Source organism: Dermochelys coriacea, chromosome 4 (genome assembly GCF_009764565.3).
Source record: "Dermochelys coriacea isolate rDerCor1 chromosome 4, rDerCor1.pri.v4, whole genome shotgun sequence".
Lineage (NCBI taxonomy): Eukaryota > Metazoa > Chordata > Testudines > Dermochelyidae > Dermochelys > Dermochelys coriacea.
Window position 1 is genome coordinate 145746168 of NC_050071.1, and position 23796 is coordinate 145769963.

At 60.9% G+C, this 23796-nt stretch overlaps 2 protein-coding genes across 2 annotated transcripts; one reads left to right on the forward strand and one right to left on the reverse strand.

The window, feature by feature from the left end:
- The first annotated feature begins 8167 nt into the window (after positions 1 to 8167).
- Positions 8168 to 12367, forward strand: LOC119855249 (neurofilament light polypeptide-like). The gene is made up of 3 exons (XM_038400950.2): positions 8168 to 9222; positions 10232 to 10356; positions 11172 to 12367. The coding sequence occupies exons 1-3, from the start codon at positions 8242 to 8244 to the stop codon at positions 11221 to 11223; spliced, it is 1158 nt and encodes a 385-aa protein (XP_038256878.1). The 5' UTR covers positions 8168 to 8241; the 3' UTR covers positions 11224 to 12367.
- A 1782-nt stretch (positions 12368 to 14149) lies between these two features.
- On the reverse strand, positions 14150 to 23465 carry LOC119855116 (interleukin-12 subunit beta-like). The gene is made up of 7 exons (XM_043513858.1): positions 23423 to 23465; positions 21979 to 22054; positions 21298 to 21546; positions 20848 to 20947; positions 19432 to 19640; positions 18516 to 18664; positions 14150 to 14541 (listed from the first exon to the last, which is right to left on the reverse strand). The coding sequence occupies exons 1-7, from the start codon at positions 23453 to 23455 to the stop codon at positions 14413 to 14415; spliced, it is 945 nt and encodes a 314-aa protein (XP_043369793.1). The 5' UTR covers positions 23456 to 23465; the 3' UTR covers positions 14150 to 14412.
- Positions 23466 to 23796: the final 331 nt, after the last annotated feature.

Genomic DNA, 23796 nt, shown 5'->3' on the forward strand with positions numbered 1-23796 from the left:
CCTACTGCTACACTCTTATTATACAGCAGGGAATTTCTAGCCAGAGAGATTCTTAGTGATGCAGTTTGAGTCATTTACATTTTTTGCTAATTTGACTCTCTACTTTCTCTCCTGTACTGTGCCCATCCCCACCCGCACAACCTACTCTGTCATTCCGGGATCATTTGTACCCTGGTATTACTGTGTCCCTTTGATTATCATTGTTCCAGGAAGTTTCTCTGATGCCTGTTGTATCAATATCCTCATTCAATACCAAACACCCGAGCTCACCCATCTGAGTATTTGGACTTCTAGCTTTTGTACACAAACACTTATAAAACTTGTCAATATTTAGTTGTCTGCCTCCATGTAATGTCTTCAATGGGACTCTGTTTTGTTTGATTGTTTCTTTTCAGCTCCTACCTGCACTTAGCAACTTCTATCCTCTCCTCTTTACTAGGATACAAATCCACCCCTAAGGGATGTCTCTGTCTGAGCCTTGTGCTCCTCCGCCCCTCTTGGGCTTCCCCCAGGGCCCCAGCCTTCAGTTTAAAAACCCTATGGCCTTTTTATTGTGACATGCCAGCAGTCTGGTTCCATTTTACTTTAGGTGGAGCCCATCCTTCCTGTGTAGGCTCCTCATTTCCCAAAAGGTTTCCCAGTTCCTAATAAATCTAAACCCCTCCTCCCTACACCATCGTCTCACCCACACATTGAGACCCTGCAGTTCTGCCTGTCTCCTTGGCCCTGCGTCCAGAACTGGGAGCATTTCAGAGAATGCTGCTGTCACGGCGTGAGGGGGAGTCAGGGTCCTGCATCCCTACTTCCTGTGATTCATCGTGACTTTCAGCCAGCCAGTAGAACAGAAGGTTTATTAGAGACGACAGGAACACAGTTCAAACCAGAGCTTGCAGGCATAAACAGGACCCCTTAGTCAGGCCATTCTGGGGGGCAGGGAGATTAGAGCCCAGCCTTGGGGCTCCCTCCTCTTCCCCAGCCAACTCCCAAAACTGGAAACCCCTGCAGCCATTTCACCCAGCCTCCCCCCAACTCCTCCCCTAGGCTTTGTCCAGTTTCCCTGGGCAGAAGGTGTCACCTCGCCCCAGCCCCCCTCCTTGCTCAGGTTACAGGCTCAGGTATCTTCCCTCAAGGGAAGTTTCCCACCCCCAGTGAAACTCCCCTGCAACATACCCAGGTCAAATCCGCCCCACTCCCTGCTGTGTCACAGCTGCCATGCAGGGCCATCCGGGGGAGGGGGGGGCAAATGGGACAATTTACCCCAGGCCCCACAGGGGCCCCTATGAGAGTTTTCAGGGGCCCCCACAAGCGTTTTTGGCAGCACTTCAGCAGCAGGTCCTTCAGTGCCGCTGAACACACCCGGAGTGAAGGACCTTCCACTCCAGGTCTTCGGTGGCAATTCGGTGGCAGGGGGTCCTTCTGCTCCATGTCTTTGGCAAAGTGCGCCGAAGATCCGGAGTGGAAGGACCTCCACTGCCAAAGACCCCAGGCCCCCTGAATCCTCTGGGCGGCCCTGCTGCCATGGAGGTCCTGGACTTTAATCTCTTACCTGCCTAAATGTGGCCTCCAGGACCTCTCTCCTATCCTTCCCAATGTCACCAGGACCTACATGTACCATGGCCATTGGCTCCTCCCCAACACCACACATACATCTATCTACATGTCTCCAGAGATCTGCAACCTTCGCACCCCAGGCAGGCAAGTCACCATGCGGTTCTCCCGGTCATCACAAATCCAGCTATCTACATTTCTAATGATCAAATCCCCCATTACTATTACCCGTCTCTTCCTAATAACTGGGGTTCCCTCCCTTGGAGGGGTATCCTCAGTGCGAGGGGACGCCCTGACATCATCTGGAAGGAGGGTCCCAACTATGGGATCATTTCCCTCCGCTCCAGTTGGATGATCTCCTTTCTGGAGACTTTCATCTTCCTCCACAGCACAGATGCTCTCAGACCGGGGTGGGACCGCTCTGCTGTGCCCCGGAAAGTCTCCTCCGCGTACTCCTCTGTCTCCCTTCGCTCCTCCAGTTCAGCCACTCTGGGCTCCAGAGCTCGTACTCTGTCTCTGAGGGTCAGGAGCTGCTTGCACCGAATGCACCCATACACCACCTGCCCAAGGACAGGTAACTCTCCATGCTGCATTCAGAGCAGTACACTGGGCTGCTGCCAGCGCTAGTTTGACTCTAGCAGGGGGGTTGTTTGTTCTTTTGGGTGTTTTGGGGGGCTGTTTTTGGCCTAAGTATAAGGTAAGGCCTGGCTCTCATCCCCCCTCTCTAAACTCCCCCACAGAACTCTCCTGTTTGCTAGCTCCTCCGTGGCTTGGGAGCGGGCTTTTAATCACTGTTCTCCCGGAGTTAGCACCCCGAGAGGGATTAGGGATCCAAGACTGGCCGGCTAGAGCTCCTCGGGAAGCAGCTCCGCATGCAGCCCCCACTATTCACTTCAGTCACTCACCCCCAGGGCTGGAGGTCATTCCCCTGCCAAGCAGTGGGTGCTGCTCCTGTGGAGTGGGACACTGGACACCTCTGGCAGTGACCCCAGGCAGCTTGCACCCCAGAGTGGCAGGAATGGTCCCCTGGCAGGCAGCGTGGGGAAGTTCTCAGGCTCACATGGAGATACCAGGGCTGGCCCTGCCCAGTGCCAGGGGTGTTTTACACCCATCTGCATGGGGAGACGGCCAAGCAATGGGGAATGGGGGAAGCGGGGCAGGTGCTGGAGGAGCCATGGCCCAGAGCGAATTCTGGGGGCCTGGCTGCATGGGCTGAGTGTGAACCCAGGCATTCTGCAGCTGCATGCCACTGCACCACGGCCACCCCCAGTGTCGGGGGGAGATCAGGGTGGGGGACCAGGCACTGACTGGGGTGCAGGACTGGCCACAGTCCTCCCTAGGAAAGGGCCTGCCTCCTGTAAGGACACAGACCCCTTCCCATCTCCCTGAAACCCACCAGCTGCCCCACCGGAGAGCCAGAGACTCCTCAAACCCCAGGCATCTTCCCCACGACTGTCGACCTGAGCCCAGACACCACGCTGATGGATGGGCTGAACCCCTGGCTGGGGGGCAAGATCCTGGCTGCGAACCAGGCACTCAGGGTGGGTCTCAGCCCAAGCGCACCCTGGGCTGTGTGCTGGGGAGGGAGAGTTCCTGGGGCCCTTGGCCATGGAAAGCAACAACAGACCCGACTCCTGCAGCCCGGGGCACAGCCAGGCCCTCGAGCCAAGCCAGAGGGGCAGCACTGCCCTCTGCATGGAGCATTGGCTGAGTGGTTCAGGGGCGGTGCACATGGGGTGGGGGTGGAGGGATGGAGAGGTTGCTCTTGGGGGGGCAGGTGGGGTGAGGTGGGTGGGGATGAAGTTGAGTGGTGGGTGGTGGGATGAGGTGGGGTCTGTGGGGGAGGTTAGATGCGGTGGGGTCTGTGGGGGAGATGTGAAGTGAGACGGAGAGGTGGGGTGTGGGGGGGAGGTTAGATGCGGTGGGGTCTGCGGGGGAGTTGTGAAGTGAGACGGAGAGGTGAGGTATGGGGGAGGTTTGATGGGGGATGAGGAGGGGGATGTGGGGGAGGTTAGATGCGGTGGGGTCTGTGGGGGAGATGTGAAGTGAGACGGAGAGGTGGGGTGTGGGGGAGGTTTGATGGGGGATGAGGTGGCAGATGTGGGGGGAGGTTAGATGCGGTGGGGTCTGTGGGGGAGATGTGAAGTGAGACGGAGAGGTGGGGTGTGGGGGAGGTTTGATGGGGGATGAGGTGGCAGATGTGGGGGGAGGTTAGATGCGGTGGGGTCTGTGGGGGAGATGTGAAATGAGACGGAGAGGTGGGGTGTGGGGGAGGTTTGATGGGGGATGAGGAGGGGGATGTGGGGGGAGGTTAGATACGGTGGGGTCTGTGGGGGAGATGTGAAGTGAGACGGAGAGGTGGGGTATGGGGAAGGTTTGATGGGGGATGAGGAGGGGGATGTGGGGGAGGTTAGATGCGGTGGGGTCTGTGGGGGAGATGTGAAGTGAGACGGAGAGGTGGGGTGTGGGGGAGGTTTGATGGGGGATGAGGAGGGGGATGTGGGGGAGGTTAGATGCGGTGGGGTCTGTGGGGGAGATGTGAAGTGAGACGGAGAGGTGGGATGTGGGGGAGGTTTGATGGGGGATGAGGTGGCAGATGTGGGGGGAGGTTAGATGCGGTGGGGTCTGTGGGGGAGATGTGAAGTGAGACGGAGAGGTGGGGTATGGGGGAGGTTTGATGGGGGATGAGGAGGGGGATGTGGGGGAGGTTAGATGCGGTGGGGTCCTGTGGGGGAGATGTGAAGTGAGACGGAGAGGTGGGGTGTGGGGGGAGGTTGATGGGGGATGAGGGGGGGATGTGGGGGAGGTTAGATGTGGTGGGGTCTGTGGGGGAGGTGTGAAGTGAGACGGAGAGGTGGGGCGGGGGGGAGGTTTGATGGGGATGAGGAGGGGGATGTGGGGGAGGTTAGATGTGGTGGGGTCTGTGGGGGAGATGTGAAGTGAGACGGAGAGGTGGGGGGTATGGGGGAGGTTTGATGGGGGATGAGGAGGGGGATGTTGGGGGAGGTAGATGGGGTGGGGTCTGTGGGGGAGGTGTGAAGTGAGACGGAGAGGGGGGTGTGGGGGGGAGGTTTGATGGGGGATGAGGAGGGGGATGTTGGGGGAGGTTAGATGTGGTGGGGTCTGTGGGGGAGATGTGAAGTGCGACGGAGAGGTGGGGTGTGGGGGAGGTTTGATGGGGGATGAGGAGGGGGATGTGGGGGAGGTTAGATGCGGTGGGGTCTGTGGGGGAGGTGTGAAGTGAGACGGGGAGGTGGGGTGTGGGGGGAGGTTTGATGGGGGATGAGGAGGGGGATGTGGGGAAGGTTAGATGTGGTGGGGTCTGTGGGGGAGATGTGAAGTGAGACGGAGAGGTGGGGTATGGGGGAGGTTTGATGGGGGATGAGGAGGGGGATGTGGGGGGAGGTTAGATGTGGTGGGGTCTGTGGGGGAGGTGTGAAGTGAGACGGAGAGGTGGGGTGTGGGGGAGGTTTGATGGGGGATGAGGAGGGGGATGTGGGGGAGGTTAGATGTGGTGGGGTCTGTGGGGGAGATGTGAAGTGAGACGGAGAGGTGGGGTATGGGGGAGGTTTGATGGGGGATGAGGAGGGGGATGTGGGGGAGGTTAGATGTGGTGGGGTCTGTGGGGGAGATGTGAAGTGAGACGGAGAGGTGGGGCGTGGGGGGGAGGTTTGATGGGGGATGAGGAGGGGGATGTGGGGGAGGTTAGATGCGGTGGGGTCTGTGGGGGAGATGTGAAGTGAGACGGAGAGGTGGGGTATGGGGGAGGTTTGATGGGGGATGAGGAGGGTATTGGGGGAGGTTAGATGTGGTGGGTCTGTGGTGGGAGGTGTGAAGTGAGACGGAGAGGGTGGGTGGTGGGGAGGTTTTGATGGGGGATGAGGAGGGGATGTGGGGAGTTTAGATGTGGTGGGGTCTGTGGGGGATATGTGAGACTGAGAGGTGGGGTATGGGGGGGTTTGATGGGGGATGAGAGGGGGATTTGGGGGAGGTTATGTGGTGGTCTGTGGGGGAGTGTGAAGTTAGATTCGGAGTGGGTTGTGGGAGGTTTGATTGGGATAGAGGGGGATGTGGGGGAGGTTTAGATTGGTGGGTCCTGTGGGGGAGATGTAAGTGAGACGGAGAGGTGGGGTATGGGGAGGTTTGATGGGGGATGAGGAGGGATGTGGGGGAGGTTAGATGCGTGGGTCTGTGGGGAGATGTGAAGTGAGACGGAGAGGTGGGGTGTGGGGGAGGTTTGATGGGGATGAGGAGGGGGATGTGGGGGAGGTTAGATGCGGTGGGGTCTGTGGGGGAGATGTGAAGTGAGACGGAGAGGTGGGGTGTGGGGGGAGGTTTGATGGGGGATGAGGAGGGGGATATGGGGGAGGTTAGATGCGGTGGGGTCTGTGGGGGAGTTGTGAAGTGAGACGGAGAGGTGGGGTATGGGGGAGGTTTGATGGGGGATGTGGAGGAGGGGTCTGTGGGGGAGGTTTCAGAGAAGCTCAAGGTAGGAAGGGACCTCAGGTGGTCACTCAATCCAACCCCCTGCTGAAAGCAGGACCAAGCCCCAATTTTTGCCCCAGATCCTTCAATGATCCCCTCAAGGATTGAACTCACAACCCCGGTTTAGCAGGCCAATGCTCAAACCACTGAGCTAGGGTTGATGGGGGATGGGGAGGTGGAGTGTGGGGGAGGTTTGATGGGGGATGAGGAGGGGGTGTGGGCACCAGGGCTCACCGCGGTCTGAGGCGGGGCAGCGGCTGGGCTGACATGGCAAATGGGGGCCAGGCAGCTGGAGCTCTCCGTTTCATGGGCTGGCTCTGACTGTGACCCCTTGAGGATCCCAGCAGGGCCAGGCCCAGTTCTGGCCTCCGCCAGTCGTCCACCCCCCCCCCCCACGTGCAGTCCGGACTCCCCTGGGCTGGCCTGGGGTGGGGGGAGGCAGGCGCTGGATCATGTCACAGCTGCTCAGGGTGCTCCCCGGCTCCAGCCTTCACAGCCGAGGGCGGCTCTGAGGGGCAACGCAACAGCACCCCCGGCTGGCAGCCATTCCCCATGGCGCCCGCGGGCCGGAGCCGGGGTCATTACAGGCAACAAAGCGACCCACACAGCTCCCGAGCAGCCTGGGACAGGACACCCCCGTCCCAGCACAGCCCCACAACCCGGCTCAGGCCTGGCACAGGAGGAAGGACCAGCCTGTATAGGGGCGGAGTTTGTGGGGCTGGCAAGGAAAAGTGCTGCGGCGGAGTGGAGGGGGTCAGGTTTGGGGTGAGAAAAATTAGAAAAATTAGATGTGTTTGGGGTTAGGGCACAGGTTCAGGGGGTTGGGGGACAGACAGATTTGGGGTAGAAGAGGTGCAGAGGGTTGGGGTGTGTTGGGATTGGGGGACAGTGAGGTTTGGGGGTAGGAGAGGTGCAGAGGGTTGGGGTGTGCTGGGGGTTGGGGGACAGTGAGGTTTGGGGTAGGAGAGGTGCAGGCAGTTGGGGTGTGTTGGGGATTGGGGACACTGAGGTTTGGGGTAGGAGAGGTGCAGAGGGTTGGGGTATGCTGTGGGTTGGGATTTGGGGGACAGTGAGGTTTGGGGTAGGAGAGGTGCTGGGGGTTGGGATGTGGTGGGAGTTGGGGGACAGTGAGGTTTGAGGGTAAGAGAGGTGCAGAGGGTTGGGGTGTGCTGGGGGTTGGGGTTTGGGGGACAGTGAGGTTTGGGGGTAGGAGAGGTGCAGGCGCTTGGGGTGTGCTGGGGTTGGGGGACAGTGAGGTTTGGGGTAGGAGAGGTGCTGGGGGTTGGTGTTTGGGGGACAGTGAGGTTTGGGGTTGGAGAGGTGGAGAGGGTTGGGGTGTGCTGGGGGTTGGGGTTTGGGGAACAGTGAGGTTTGAGGTAGGAGAGGTGCTGGGGGTTGGTGTTTGGGGGACAGTGAGGTTTGGGGTAGGAAAGGTGGAGAGGGTTGGGGTGTGCTGGGGGTTGGGGGACAGTGAGGTTAGGGGTAGGAGAGGTGCAGAGGGTTGGGGTTTGCTGGGGGTTGGGGGACAGTGAGGTTTGAGGTAGGAGAGGTGCAGGCGGTTGAGGTGTGCTGGGGGTTGGGGGACAGTGAGGTTTGGGGTAGGAGAGGTGGAGAGGGTTGGGGTGTGCTGGGGGTTGGGGTTTGGGGGACAGTGAGGTTTGGCGTAGGAGAGGTGCAGGCGGTTGGGGTGTGTTGGGGGACAGTGAGGTTTGCGGTAGGAGAGGTGCAGAGGGTTGGGGTGTGCTGGGGTTTGGGGGACAGTGAGGTTTCGGGTTGGAGAGGTGCAGAGGGTTGGGGTGTGCTCGGAGCAGGAGTCCCGGGGTAACCGCTGAAGAGAGACGGGCCGGTATGGGGGGACCCCTGGGACCCCACATGGGGCCGGACATGGCACCCGAGCCCCGCTGGGCGTGGTGGGTGTCGGGGGCACCCGGAGTGGGGCGGGCAGGGCCCCAGCCTGCAGCCCGTTCGCTGCCGGCTGCGCCCTCCCACTTCTCTTCCCGGCTCCTGGGCTCCGAGAACCAGCGAACTGCTCCTGCTGCTCGCCGCCGCGCCCTGTGATTGGCCCCCCGCGCTGGGGACGAGGGGGAGGGGAGGCAGGCCCTATATAAAGGCGAGGGCACTGCAGCATTTCGGCGTTGGTGCAGAGCCGCGTCTGGTGCTGCAGCCCCGGCTGCGTCCCGCCCTCCCCCCCGCCGCTGCCCTGGCCAGATGAGCTACGAGCCCTGTGGCTTCCGCACGCCCTGGCCGGGGTACCGGAGCGTCCGCTCCACCTGCTGCTCCTCCCGGTCTGCCCTGCACCGGCCGCCGCTGGCCCCCGCCCCCGCCCAGCGCTCGGGCCGCTCCGCCTCCCTGGAGAAGCTGGAGCTGTCCCAGGTGAGCAGCCTGAACGCGGAGCTGCTGGGGCTGCGGGCCCAGGAGAAGCAGCAGCTGGCCGAGCTCAACGACCGCTTCGCCGCCTACAGCGAGAAGGTGCGTCGGCTGGAGCAGCGGAACAGGGCGCTGCTGGTGGAGCTGGAGGCGCTGCGCCAGAAGCCGCAGGACCCCTGGCGCCTGCACCGGCAGGAGCTGCGCAGCCTGCAGGGCCGGCTGGCGGCTGAGGCCGGCGAGAAGAGGCGCATGGAGGCCCGCCGGGAGCAGCTGCGCGACGCCCGCCGGCAGCTGCAGGAGCGCTGCGGGGAGGAGGCGCGGCTGCGGCGGCAGGCCGAGGAGACGCTGCAGAAGGGGCGGGAGGGGGCCAGGCAGGCCGCGCTGGCGAACCGCGACGTGGAGGGCAGCGCCGGCTCGCTGCTGCGGGAGGCCTCCTTCCTCCGCAAGGCCTTTGGGCAGGAGAGGGCCGAGCTGTCGGCCCAGGTGGCGGCGGCCAGGCTGCCGGTGGCGGCGAGGCGGGCGGGAGCCAAGCCCGAGCTGGCGGCCGCGCTGCGGGAGATCCGAGCGCAGTACGAGGCGCTGGCCGGCCGGAACAGGCAGGCGGCCGAAGGCTGCTACCGCCCCAGGCTCGCCTCGGCGGCCGAGCTCGCCAGCAAGAGCAGCCAGGCGGTGAGCTCCATGCGGGAGGAGGCGGCCGAATACCGGCGCCAGCTGCAGACCCGCTCGGCCGAGCTCCAGGCCCTGCGCAGGGTCGTCGACTCCCTCAACAAGCAGCTGCAGAGCGCGGAGGACAGGCGGAGCAGCGAGGTGGCCACGTACCAGGTGCGGCCAGGGCCGGCCTGGCATGGGGCAGGAGGAAGCGGGCCTCTGGGCAAGCCTGTGGAGGGCAGGCGCACGGGCCTGGACCCAGGACTCCTGGGTTCTCGGCTTCATTTAGCCCCCTGTGGCACGGACAGAAAGCTGGGCCAGGGCTGCTGGACCTCCCGCCAGGGCCCGACGCCCTCCCCACAAACAGCCCCTGGCAGGGCTCTCCGCCATGGCCTGCGCTGGGGAGGGCTGGCGCCAGGCCTAGGGAGGGAGCCTGGGAAGTGCCCTCGATCCTTGGGAGAGAGCAGCTGTGGGCCAGGGGGAGTGGGGCCATCGGCCAGGTCGCTTGAGGGGCACTGGGAGCAAACCGCATCCTGGGGGTGGCAAGGAGTGGGGAAGGGAGGGGCGCACACTCGGAGAGAAACTCTGCTCCAAAATGAGCAGCAACCCTGCTGCAGCCAGTGCAGGGGGCCCTTGCCAGGCGGGTCGGTCCCGCTCCCCAGCTCAGAGGGATGGTGCTCCCATGACCCCTGTGCTGGGCTCGGAGCTGCCGGGGCCAGGAGAGAGCAGAAGTGCCATGTTGGCTCAGATGCCCTGAGGGCATGAATGCCATGGAGGTGACCGGGCCATGCCCCAATGGCGGCCAGATGGGCCGTGGGTCATGGGAGGCGTTGGCAGGGCAATGGGTCTGTCTGGAGCCAGCTCCCTGGGCAGGGCTGGGAGCCCCAGGGTGGGGGCATTCAGAGCCTGGGGAAGGCTCTGCCCCTCAGCCCTGGAGCCTTTCCAATCCCTAGCACCTCTGGCCGTGGGGCCTGGAGGCTGGGAACTCTGCCCTTTGGGGAGCTGGGGTACCCTGCCCAGACAGTGGCTGAATGGGGGAGCAGTGGTGATGGTGAAGGCACAGGAACCTGGCTGGCCAGTGGGGCTTGGGGCTGGGTCGTGACCCCCGGGCTTGGATACGGCAGGCCCAGGGCTGAGAGCAGGGCCCAGGTGGCACTGACCGGCCAGGCCTCTCTCCTGCCAGGAGTGTGTGGCCGACCTGGAGCAGAAGATCAGGGAGGCCAAGCAGGAGATGGCGCGGTACCTGCGTGAGTACCAGGACCTGCTCAATGTCAAGATGGCGCTGGACATCGAGATCGCCGCCTACAGGTACTGGCCCCCAGCCCTGCCTGGCCCCCCCAGCTCCCCCAGACTTCAAGAGGAAGCGGCTGTCCCCAGGAGGCAGGCTGCAGGGCGGGCTGTGTCAGGACTCCTGGGTTTGGTTCCCAGCCCTGCACTGCGTCCCCCTCTCACCTCAGTTTCTTCCCCTGCTGGTGCTATGGGGAGAAGGATCCTGACTCCCACTCTGAGGGGGGGAGCTAAGGATTACATACTTCTGGCTGCTCTCGGGCAGTCCTGCTATGGTGCCACCGGTGCTCAGCCACAGACTGGGGGACACACCAGCCCCATGTCACCCTAATGCGAGGTCAGTGAGCTCTGCCCCTACAGATCTCCCTACTGTGGACAGGGCCCCGAGCACCAGCCCCCAGAATCGCTCTGTGCCAAGTCGCTCCCTGGGTCACAGGGTGATGCCTGCCCCCTGCTGGATGGACCTAGAGCTGCTCCACCATGTCCTGGGCCGCCTGATCGGGACCAAGAGTCCCCCGTTGTTTATCTCGTTGGGACAGGGGCTCCGAGCTCGGCCTGTCGTGCAGTGGGGCTGTGGTTGGGCCTGGCAGGGGGCTCCTGCGTGAGCTGGGGAGCTGAGCTGCGCTATCTCCTTTGGAAAAAAGAAAAAGGAGTACTTGTGGCACCTTAGAGACTAACAAATTTATTAGAGCATAAGCTTTTGTGAGCGACAGCTCACAAAAGCTTATGCTCTAATAAATTTTAGTCTCTAAGGTGCCACAAGTACTCTTTCTTTTTGCGAATACAGACTAACACGGCTGCTACTCTGAAACCTATCTCCTTTGGGTGTCTTACAGGAAACTGCTGGAGGGGGAAGAGATCCGCCTGAGCTACTCATCTCCCCTGTGATCAGCAGGGGTCCCTGCAGCAGGAGTGCAGCCCCCAGTCACCCCCACGTTCTCTGCACCCCCTGCTGCCCTTTCCCTTCACACCCCTTTGCCCCCAGTGCTGAGGGAGCCAAGCAGCTGCCCCCCAGGGCCATTCACCAGCAGCCAGGGCCGTGCTGCCAGGCATCTGTGAGCCCCATCTCATGGGGCAACAAGGCCAAGGGGCTGCAGCCAATCTCTGCCATGGCCCGGCAAGGGCAGGCTCCAGACCCCCCCGTCACCAGTGCAGGGAGAGGCCAGGAGTGTCCTGGACTCCAGCCACTCCCTTCCCCTCCCAGCGCTGTGCTGAACACTGGCCAGGCCCCGCTGGACAAGGCCTCTTGGGTGTGTCCTCAGGAGCCCAGCACCCACTCCAGGTACCTCTTGGCCCCAGCAGGACTCCTGGGGCTGTTGCCCTCTTGTTGCTGCCTGAGGCTGAGCTGCCTCCTACCCAAGTGACTTCCCCTGGGCACCGGGAGTTGAACCGCAAGTGGCACGTGCCCTCTCCGGATCCCAGAGGGCGAAACTGCAAGTGATGTCTCCCCGCAGAGCTGCTCACCCTGGCTGTGCTGAGGGAGAACGGCAGCAGGGCGCAGGCAGCACTGGCATGCCAACAGGGAGGGCTGCCCCAGGCTGCACCCCCCAGGAGGTGGCAGGTCAGACCAGCATGCACTCCCTGCTGTAAAGGGGCAAACAGCACAGGGAGGGACAGCAGTGGGCAAGCAGGGAGAGCTGTACCCCATTCCCCTGGCCCTGCTGTGACCCCCCCCGAGCTGCCTCCCACCATTGGGTGCCCCCTGCACAGAGGGGAGATCCCACAGAGCTGGGAGCCAGCCCAGCCTCTCTTGAAAGGGGCACTCACAGCCACCACAGGGCCCAGTCCAGCTCTCCCAGGAACTTCCCCCGGGGAGCCCCCATGCAGGCGGAGGTGGTGTGGGGCTAATACAGCAGAGCTGCCTACAGGGGTGCTGTGCTGATCAGTCAGTGGGGGGCCAGCACAGACCCTTCATCTCTCCCAATCATTGCACCAGCCACCCTTTCTGCGCAGCGCCTGGGCCAGCCTGGCACTGCCACGTTGCCTGTGCCTGCGTGGGAAGCGCCTCAATAAAAGCCCCATGGCATTAACCGGAGCCGGAGACTCTGTTGCTGTGGGCTGGTGAGAACGGGGCAGGAACGAACGCAGCCCTGGAATGCAGCAGCTCTGGGTCAAGACCACCACAGTACCCCCTGCGGGAGAGGTCAGGGCTGGAGTAGCTGAGAGCTTCCCCCACACGCAGGGCAGCTGCCCTGCTCCCGTAGTACCCCCTAGGAGAATCCTGCAGAAAGGCGTGTTCTAGCCTGTCTGCTGTCAGTGACGTCTCTGCTCTTGTGCCCAGCCGGGGCCAAGGGCAGGGCCCAGCCCCAGAGATGGGCTCGCGGGAAGCGCTCTTTCCCCAGGCTGCGGCTAGTTCAGTGCTAGAAGGCCACTGCCTCCCACCAGCTCCAGGGGTCTCTTCATGGCCAGCAGCCCCTCTTCCTTGGCTGGGGATAGGGCCCTCCAGGTGGGGCGGGTCTATGCCCCATGGAAGCTGCATGCTCCCCCTTCCTGAGCTCTCACCTCCAGTCTGCAGCACCAGGGCATGGTACCCCTACCCAGGTCTGGGCAGGGGCCCTGTTGGGGCACCCCAGGCTGGGGCGAGCCAGGCATCCCCCTCACCTCCAGGTGATGCTGAGCATGGAGGCATTCACATGGCACAGCCGTGCCAGGGCTGGTTGGAGGGCCGGCAGGCAGCAGGCTGGTGTAGCGCAGAGTGGGCTGGGCCTGGGGCCCTGTCTCACCCACCAGTGCCCAGAAGCACTTGTGCTGGGAGACAACGAGGCGCTGGTGGGTGCAGAATACAACACGACAGCCAGCTGGCCCATGGGGTGGATACTGCCAGGATGCATTGGCGGGAAGAGCATGGTGAGCGTACGGGGGGACCTGCATCACCTGCTATGCAGTCATGCTGAACGCTGCCAGCTGGGGGGAGAGGGGCAATATGGGGTGTGACCTGCCCCTGCTGGGATATACCATGGGGGGAGGGATGTGACTTGCCCCTGCTGAGATATAGCATGTTGGGGGGAGGGTGTGGTGGAATGGGAATTTTTTGTAATATTTTGTATGAATGTGTGCGCCTCAGTTTCCCCATGTGGTGCATGGTTAACGAGGTGGTCGGGAAAGGTTGTTACCAGCGATCCAGATGTGACTGACACCTAGCCCTGTGCCCATGGAGAATCAAAGAAGACAATGGCCACTTCAATTGCCCAGACATGTGGCACCTGGCAACAAATGACCCTGGATGACTCCCATTCCTTAGGAGGCTGGCCAGCTGTGAGCAGCTGGAGGACAAAGGGTTGAGGAGGGGCCCAGTGGGGTGGTTCCACGGGGGCGGTTGCAGGCAGGAGAGATGTTTCTGGACGGGGCCTAAAGGGATCAGTGGGCTGTGGGCTGACCCTGTGGGCCCAGGCTGTAACTTGCTGCACTCTGTGGTAACCAAGACCTGGCTACACCATGTTCAAGACACCTGCTAACCCGCCGGCTGAGAGTCCTGGCCAATCAGGGGAGGTAGGGTGAAGTGCTCCCTTTGGGGTACACGTCTCTCCACAAGGGGCCTGGGGGTATTCCTCGGCAGGCTGTAGGGACTGCGCACAGAACCAGGCTGGCCATGGCCCCTTGGGGAAGTGGGACACCCACTTGGCTGGAGGGACATTCTCTGGAGCACAGGGTCTGGTCTGGGGCAGACCCAGGAACTGCCTCTGGAGGGAATAGCCAGTTTCCATGGGGCCATTCCCATTCCATCCCCAAGTGACACACAGACCTCTCGCCATAAGCTTCCCCCCCACCCCGCCTGGCCCATTCCTCCACCCTTGAACCATGAGATAACACCAAGTCCAGGGCACCAGCTGCCTTTTATTGTAGGTGTTCCAGAGAGCAGATCCCAGCCATGGGAGCTGGTTGGAGGGGGATCAAGATGGGACAGGGCTCTGGGGTTGGCAGCCCTGAATCCTAGATGCCTTTTGGAGGGCTGTCAGACTAGTGTTAGGCCTCCCAGCAATGGGGTTGAATGGGGGCAGCACAGGTTGGGTTAAATACAACAGATGGGGGGATGGATTGAGGGTAAGGGGGTTGCAGGCCTAGCTCTGACAGGCCCCATCACACTTTCTGCCAGGTGGTCCAGGGGCTCCAGGTGGAGTTGACCAAGGGGTCCTGGCAGCGGATCTGCACCCGCCGTACATCCTCCTCGACGCTTATCTCCGTCACCCCCTCCAGCTGGAGGGAACCCTGAAATACAGAGAAACAGTGAGCGGGGGGCTTGCTGTGACCTCAGCAGGGCAGAGGGGAGATGTGACACAGGCAGGGAGAAAGGAACCCTGGGGGAGGGGAGAGGAAATCTGTGATTCTCAGCATTTGGGCCTGAAGCCAGGCTGCCCTCGGAGAAGGTGGCTGCTGATCTGGGCTGGGGTTTGGACAGGGAGCCATGAGTGACGCTGGCAGGGGGGCGGGGAGCAGATCTGAAAGTGACAGAAGTCAACTTCCTGACTCAAACAGCATTGTAGCAACATAGGAAATCTTGTGCTGACAGGACTAGAGTGGGTGGTTGCTTCGTTTCAAGTGACCATGACTTGATCACATTTGTGATGCATATGCAAAATAAAGTCCAAACAGTAATCTATATACTAGGCTCTTCAAAAGGGCCAAGCTGAAAACAATCATAAGCCAAATCAGTTGGGAGACAATTTAAAACAGAAAATGTGAATGATAATTGGGAACTGTTCAAGAACATGTTAGTAGATGCCCAAAAAGCCAGGAAGAAGGCTACACTGGTTAAAAAGAGGGGAAATAAAAGCAGCTCTTAAAAATAAAATAAATAATATATGGAAGAAAGGGTAAGCTAATAGTAATGAATATAAATCAGATCAATGGCTCCTTGTCGAGTTGGCAGCCGATATCAAGTGGAGTGCCCCAAGGGTCGGTTTTGTTCAATATCTTCATTAATGATCTGGAGGATGGTGTGGATTGCACCCTCAGCAAGTTTGCCGATAACACTAAACTGGGAGGAGAGGTAGATACATTGGAGAGTAGGGATAGGATACAGAGGGACCTAGACAAATTAGAGGATTGGGCCCAAAGAAATCTGATGAGGTTCAACAAGGACAAGTGCAGAGACCTGCACTTAGGACAGAAGAATCCGCTACAGACTAAGGACCGAATGGCTCGGCAGCAGTTCTGCAGAAAAGGACGTAGGGGTTACAGTGGACGAGAAGCTGGATATGAGTCAACAGTGTGCCCTTGTTGCCAAGAAGGCCAATGGCATTTTGGGATGTATAAATAGGGGCACTGCCAGCAGATCGAGGGACGTGATCGTTCCCCTCTATTCGACATTGGTGAGGCCTCATCTGGAGTACTATGTCCAGTTTTGGGCCCCACACTACAAGAAGGATATGAAAAAATTGGAAAGTGTCCAGCGGAGGGCAACAAAAATGATTAGGGGCCTGGAACACATGACTTATGAGGAGAGGCTGAGGGAACTGGGATTGTTTAGTCTGTGGAAGAGAAGAATGAGGGGGGATTTGATAGCTGCTTTCAACTACCCTGGAAAGGGGGTTCCAAGGAGGATGGATCTAGACTGTTCTCAGTGGTAGCAGATGACAGAACAAGGAGCAATGGTCTCAAGTTGCAGTGAGGGAGGTTTAGGTTGGATATTAGGAAAAACTTTTTCACTAGGAGGGTGGTGAAGCACTGGAATGGGTTACCTAGGGAGATGGTGGAATCTCCTTCCTTTGAGGTTTTTAAGGTCAGGTTTGACAAAGCCCTGGCTGGGATGATTTAATTGGGGTTGGTCCTGCTTTAAGCAGGGGGTTGGACTAGGTGACCTCCTGAGGTCCCTTCCAACCCTGATATTCTATGATTCTATGACAATAGCCAGTGTCAGATGCTTCAGAGGGAATGAACAGAGCAGGGTAATTATCAAATGATGAATCCCCTTTCATCCAGCCCCAACTTCTGGCAGTCAGAGGTTTAGGGACACCCAGAGCATTGGGTTGTGTCACTGACCATCTTGGCAAACGGCCACTGCTGGACCTATCCTGTGTGAACTTATCAAATTGTTTTTTGAACCCAGTTACACTTTTGGCCTTCACAACATCTCCTGGCAGCAAGTTCCACAGGTTAACAGTGTGCTCTGTGAAGATGTACTTACTTATACAGTATTTGTTTTAAAACTGCTGCTTATTAATTTAATTGGGTGACCCCTGGTTCTTGTGTTATGTGAAGGGGTAAATAACATTTCCATATTCACTATCTCCACACCAGTCACAATTTTCTAGACCTCCATCATACACCCCCACGCCTCAGTCGTCCCTTTTCCAAGCTGAAAAGTCCCAGTCTGATTAACTCTCCTCCTACAGAAGCCGTTCCAGACCCCTCATCATTTTTGTTGCCCTTCTCTGTACTTTTTCCAATTCCAATACATCTTTTTTGAGAGGAGCAACCAGAACTGCACACGGTATTCAAGGTGTGGGAGTACCACGGATTTATGTTATTACATTATATTATCTTACATATGATATTTTCTGTCTCATTATCTAGCCCTTTCCTAATGATTCTATTCTGTGATGTTTTTTGACGGCCGTTGCACATTGAGTGGATGTTTTCAGAGAACGATCCACAATGATTCCAAAATCTCTTTCTTGAGTGGTAACAGCTAATTTACACCACATCATTTTGTATGTATAGTTGGGATTATGTTTTCCAATGTGCATTACTTTGCACTTATCAACACTGAATTCCACTGGCCACTTTGTTGCCCAGTCACCCAGTTTAGTGAGATTCCCTTGGTAACAATTCGCAGTCAGCTTTGGTCTTAACTATCTTGAGTAGTTTTGTATCCTCTGCAAATTTTGCCACCTCATTGTTTACCCCTTTTTCCAGATCATTTATGGATATGTTAAATAGGACTGGTCCCAGAACAGACCCCTTGGGGACACCGCTATTTACCTCTCTCCATTCTGAAAACTGACTATTTATTCCAACCATTTATTTCCTATATTTTAACCAATCACAGACCCATGAGAGGACCTTCCCTCTTATCATCATCAAGTGGGTGTGCTTCTTGTGGGTCCCACAGGGATCAGTTCTTGGCCCTACGCTATTTAACATTTTTATCAGTGACCTAGAAGAAAACATAAAATCGTCGCTGATAAAGTTTGCAGTGGCACAAAGATGGGGGAGTGGGAAATAACGAAGAGGACAGAGCACTGACAGAGCGATCTGGATTGCTTAGTAAGCTGGGCACAAGCAAAACAATGTACGTTTCAATACGACCGAATGTGCAGTCCTATGATCTGGGAACAAAGAGTGTAGGCCATACTCACAGGGTGGGGAAACGACTGTGACAGGCACTAGGGGATTGTGGTGGATAATCAGCTGACCACGAGCGCCCAGTGCAATGCCGTGTTCAAAAGAGCTAATGCCATCCTGGGATGCATCAACGGGAACACTGAGCAGCCGAGAGGCGATTTGCCTTCTGGATTTGGCACTGGGGTGGTTGCAGCTGGAATGCTGTGCCCAGGTCTGGTGCCCACAATTCAAGAAGGATGTTGATAAATTGGAGAGGGGTCAGAGAAGAGCCAGGAGAACAATTAAAGATTAGAAAACCGGCCTGAGAGTGACAGACTCAAGGAGCTCAGTCTATTTAGCAGAACAAAGAGAAGGTTCAGTGGTGACTTGATCCCCATCTACCAGTACTTGGGCAGTAAGTATTTAATAAGGGGCTCGACTCTTCAATCCTGCAGAGAAAGGTCTAACCCGATCCAATGGCTGGAAGTTGAACCTAGACACGTTCAGAGTGTTGAAAGTTTGTGCCTGATTTTCAGGACATGAACCGTGGGAACCTATTCCCAAGGGCTGTGGTGGAGTCTCTATCACTGATGATTTTTACATGGAAACTGAATGTTTTTCTAACCGATCTGCTCTCGCTCAGACAGAAATTAACTCAGGGAAGTCCTTTGGCCTGTGTGACACAGGAGGTCAGACTGGTGATGACCGTGCTTTCTGCTAGCCTTAGAATCTGTGTCTTGCATGGGTGACAGGCGGGGGGGGGGGGGGGGAGAATGGGATACAAGCAGGGGGAGTGACAGGTGGGGAGATGGGTAGGGGTGTAGCGTGTTACCATGGTGCTGTGTTACTGTGGTGACAGGCAGAGAAGGGGTGACACAAGCCCAGGCTGGATGAGTGACAGGTGCGGGGACAGTTACCTTGGTGCCGTCCCAGTGCTCGTACTCCAGCTGGTAGTGCAGGAGGAAGTAGGAGTGTGGGCTGGACCAGGAGGCTGGGGGGGCCCAGAACAGATGCAGGAGCCCACCCTTGCTCTGCGCAGTCATGTCTTGCGGGGGTCCCGGCTTCACTGTGGGCACAGAAAGTCATTAGTCATGGGGGAGGGTGGGATCAGACAGATGGGCAAGGGGAGCCCCTCCACTCTTTGGGTACTCCCTCCCCTTGGCCTTTTGGGAAGGACCCCATCACCCCAAGGCTGCCTAACCCCAGCTCTGGACACACTGAGCTGGAACAGACCCAAGGCAGGAACTTCAGGGCCCAGGCCCTTTGGATGATTCCTGTACCACAGGAGAGCGGCGCTATGGGGCAGGGCGGGAGAGGGGCACAATCTCTGTACCTATGGGAAGGATCTGTGGGGCATGGCTGGGGACAGAGACAGTCCATGCACCAATGAATGGGGGGTGGGGGGCTGACAATCCATGAAAGACCCTCTAGGGCAGGGTGGGGGGTGACTGTCTCGATAGTCATGGGGGGGCATGACTGTCCTGGTAGCTATGGATGGGGCTATGAAGTGGGGGGAGATGGCTCCAGTAGCCACAGGGGGGCCTATGTGGTGAGAAGGGAGTGGTCCCTGAAGCCATGCAGGGGGCTATGTAAAGGGAGGATGTGGGTCCTGGTACCCATGCGGTGGCAGGGGCTCTGAGGCAGTAGGGGGCCAAGTACCCACACTGGGGGGGCTCTCGGGCAGTGAGGGGCCTGATACCCATGTGGGAGGAGGAGCTCTGGGGCAGTGAGTGGGGGGTCCTGATAACCATGCAGGGGGGCTCTGGAGTAGCGGGGGCCCGGGTACCACACGGGAGGCTCTGGGGCAGGGGGCCGGTGCCACACGGGACTCACCAATGTCCCGGAGGAAGAGGCGGTGGGTGATGTTCACGAAGCTCTCAGCCGAGATTCCCTCCAGCGCCAGCTCCAGCGGCCTCGGCTCCTCCGCGAAGGGGCAGAAGGTCCCGTCCACCAGGGTCACCATGAAGGGCTGGGGCCGGTCCGGGTCCTGCAGCGTGGAGCCTCCACCCACGTAGAGCCAGGCCCCGGGGGCACCGTCAGGGCTGCGGCAGAGCAAGTCAGGCGGTGCGGGATGGGGGGGCACAGCGGGACCAGGGGACGAGGGGGGGTAGGGGTTCAGCCAGAGGGCGGGGTGGCAGACGGGGGGACAGAGGGGGCCCAGCAGGGGGCAGTGGGGCGGGGCCCGGCCCAGGGACTGGGGGCAGTGGGGCGGCATGGCGGGGGAGGGGGGCAGTGGGGCGGGACCCGGCCTGGGGACTGGGGGCAGTGGGGCGGCAAGACAGGGAGGGGGCAGTGGGGCGGGGGGCACGGTGGGGGAGGGGGCAGTGGGGCAGGGGGCCCGCCCTGGCCCGGGCACTGGGGTCAATGGGGCGGGGGTCACGGCAGGGGAGGGGCACAGTGGGGCGGGGCCCGGACTGGGGGCAGTGGGGCGGGGCCCGGACTGGGGGCAGTGGGGTGGGGGCCACGGTGGGGAAGGGGGGCAGTGGGGCGGGGGGCCCGGCCCAGGGACTGGGGGCAGTGGGGCGGCACGGCAAGGAAGGGGCGCAGTGGGGTGGGGGGCACGGCCCGGGGACTGGGGGCAGTGAGGCGGAGGACACGGCGGGGGAGGGGTGCAGTGGGTTGGGGGGCACGGCAGGGGAGGGGCGCAGTAGGGCGGGCGGCACAGCCCGGGGACTGGGGGCAGTGAGGCGGGGGACATGGCGGGGGACACGGCGGGGCAGTGGGGCGGGGGGCACGGCCCGGGGACTGGGGGCAGTGGGGCGGGGGACACGGCGGGAGGGCGCAATGGGGCGGGGGGCATGGTCCGGGGACTGGGGGCAGTGGGGCTAGGGCACGGCAGGGGGCGCAGTTGGGCAGGGGGCACGGCCTGGGGACTGTGGGCAGTGGGGTGGCATGGCAAGAGAGGGGCGCAGTGGGGCGGCGGGCACGGCCCGGGGACTGGGGGCAGTGGGGCAGGGGACACGGCGGGGGAGGTGTGCAGTGGGTTGGGGGGCACGGCAGGGGAGGGGCGCAGTGGGGCGAGGGGCACGGCCCAGGGATTGGGGGCAGTGGGGCAGGGGGCACGGCCCAGGGACTGGGGCCAGTGGGGCGGGGGGCACGGCAGGGGGGCGCAGTTGGGCAGGGGGCATGGCCCGGGGACTGGGGGCAGTGGGGCGGCACAGCAAGGGAGGGGCGCAGTGGGGCGGGGGCACGGCCCGGGGACTGGGGGCAGGAGCACGGCTGGGGGGCGCAGTGGGGCGGGGTGCTCACCTGCGGGAGAGGCGGGCACGGAAGGCGGCGGGGCGCAGCGCGGTCCAGGAACAGCTCAGCTCACCGCCGTAGGACTCTGCCTGGCAGGTCACGGCGCGGCCTGGGGGCAGGAGAGGTCAACATTGCCTGGCCCCCCAGCGACCCGCCATAGCCCGGCCCCCCCTGCCCCTGCGAGTCCAACCCCCCCGCTGGTCACCCCCGCCCCTGACAGCGTGACCCCCCGGGTGGTCCCCCTGCACTTGCAGTCCCCCCACGACTCGTGACCCCCCCCACGAGCCCGCCCGCCCCCCCGCGCTGTGCCCTGGTAGTAGACAGCTGTGGGCTGTGCCCCCTGCCTGCCCTGTTGGCGCAGAGCCCCAGGGGAACTGGAGTTCCTGGCTCTCCCCCCCTTCCACCCCATCCCTCGCCCCCTGCGAATTCCAGCCACTGCCCCCCCCATGTAGCAGGCACCTGGGGCACCCTGCAGCAGGGGGTAGTCCGGGTCGCTGACCACCACGTAGGTGGAGTCCAGCAGGTGAGGGCCGTGCCAGCAGGTGTAGTTGCCGGCGGCCGGCTGGTCCAGGCCCTCGAGCATGAGGGTGCGGCCGGCGATGTGGTGCTCGGCCATGATCTCGTGGTGCTCGTTCTGCTTCCAGGACACGTGCTCCTGGGCGGTGTCGCAGGTCACCACCACCTGGCCGTTCACCTCCCCGACCAGAACTGGGGAGAAGGGAACCCGCCGCATCAGCGCCCAGCGCGTGGGGCTGGGGCAGGCCAGACACAAGGGCTGCAACACCCCCACCCCTGCCCTGGGCAGGGTGTACCCTGTGCTCCCCCCACCCCAAGGTGCCAGATGTACCCCTCCCCCCTACCTCCCCAAAGGGTCCTGGCATGCCGTGTCCCCCTCCTCTACTCCCAGGGACCCAGATGTACCCCTACCCCGTCTAGGGCCCTGCATGACCTGTGCCCCCTCTTTCCCCCCAAAGGGGCCAGGCATGCCCTGTGTCCCCCTCCCCTACTCCCAGGGGGGCAGATGTACCCTTACCCCTCTCCAGGGCCCTGTGCCCCCCCCACCCCCACCGCAGGGGCCAGATGTGTTGCATGCCCACACACAGTCTCCTTCCCTATCACCCTCCCCAGGGTGTGACTTACACTTGCTGGGGAAGCTTGTCAGGGCTGCTGCAGGGACCACACACAGCACCTGCACTAGGGCCACCAGCATCAGCATCTGTGGGGCAGGAAGGGCAGAGTTAGTGCTTCACATGGGCACCCACATGGAGCTCCATGTCCCAAAGCCCCAGCGCCCCTGAGACTAGCCCCAAGTTCTCAGTGCTCAGCCCCTGCCTGAGGGACTCCCAGTCACAGTGTGAAGGGACCAGCCAATAGGCCTGGGGTGCTGGGGGACCCTCTCCACAGGAGCCACAGAATAAGCAGCCAGGGCCACGAGGAGCCAGGGCCCTTAGTCTATGGAGCCGAGGCTGTCTCTTTCTGTCTGTCTGTGCCACACCCAGTGCAACGGGGTCCTGATCTCAGGGCGAGAGAAGGGGGCTGTGCCATAGCTGGTGTGGTGGGGCCCTGGTCTCGGTGGGGCGGCTGGGCCATGCCTGGCACAATCTGGGAGCTAGGGGGCTGTGCCATGCCTGGTGTGGTGGGGCCCTGGTCTCGGGGGGGCAGGGTGAGGCCCTGATCGCAGGGCGTGGGGCTGTGCCTGGCATGATGGGGGCTCCATTCTCTGGGGTGGGGGTGTGGGTCTGTGCAGCCAGGGGCTGGGGCTGGCAGAGAGGGGTCCACAAGGAAGCAGGTGCTGGGAAAGGCAGTGAGCTGAGCTGTTGAAGAGGACGAGGTGATGGGCCCGGGCAGGTAGAAGGAGGTGCATGGGGGGGGGCAGCACTGGGGGGGGTAGAGAGCCCCATGGATCAGGGAGCATGAAAGGGTCAGGCCAGACTCTACCCCCAGAGCCTGCAGTGGCCATGGTAGCTGTTTCCTCTGCAGCCCCCTCCCCAGCCCCAAACTCTTCAGACCCCAGCACCAGATAAGGCAGCACACTCCCTAGGGCTTCCCTGGGCTCTAACCCACCGGCCATGGGGCTCCCAGCCCTTCCCTGGAGGGGAGTCCAAAGCTGGCTCCCCGGCTCCCTGGGTAAGACACCTGAGCCCTATCCTGCCCTCAGGAGTGCTGGGCCCCAGCCAGGCTGCCTGCTGGCTCCCCCCACACATCATGTCCAGCCCTACCTCGGAGGGCCAGTGCTGTCTGCTGCTCGCAGGGCTGGAGAGTCTGATGCTGTAGCAGGGCTGGGTTGTGCTGTGTGCGACCTGTATATATTCACCCCAGCCCTGCAGGGAAGACCCCAAAGGCACAGAAAGGAGAAGCAAAGAAACCACAGAGCTGGAAGCAGCAATTCTCAGAAGAGAGAAAGCTGGAGAAGCCACGCTGGGCTGGGTCCAAAACCAGAGAGAGATACAGGGCCCCGCATCTCGTGAGGTGAGGGGCCCAGCCCCACAGCAATTGCTACAGGGTCCCCCCCATTGTTCCTACAGAGTGAGGTGCCTGGCCCCATAGCAAGCCCTGGTTATCATCCCCCATCAGTCACACTCACCTGGAGTCCTGGCATGGCTTGATTTGTGTCCATGCAGCTGGCAGCCCAGACCCCCACCGAGATCGGAGCGCTGTCACGCTGGGCAATTTGCAAGCATGTAATGGGGACAGTCCCTGCCCCAGGAGCTCACCGGCCACGTGTGAAACGAGAGAGCAGGGGTACAGCAGACAGATGGCAGAGCAGGAGGTGGCAGGGAGATGGAAATGGTCTCGGTGCGGCTGGGGGGTTATTGTAGGCCTGGCGGCAGAGGGAGCTGGATGGAGCCAATGAGGTGGCTTTGCAGAGCTTAAGGGGAGCTCGCCCGGCGTGTAAGGGCAGCCTGGCAGAAAGTGCAAAGGTTGGAAATGCTGCAAGTGCCCAGTGTCTGCTGTCCC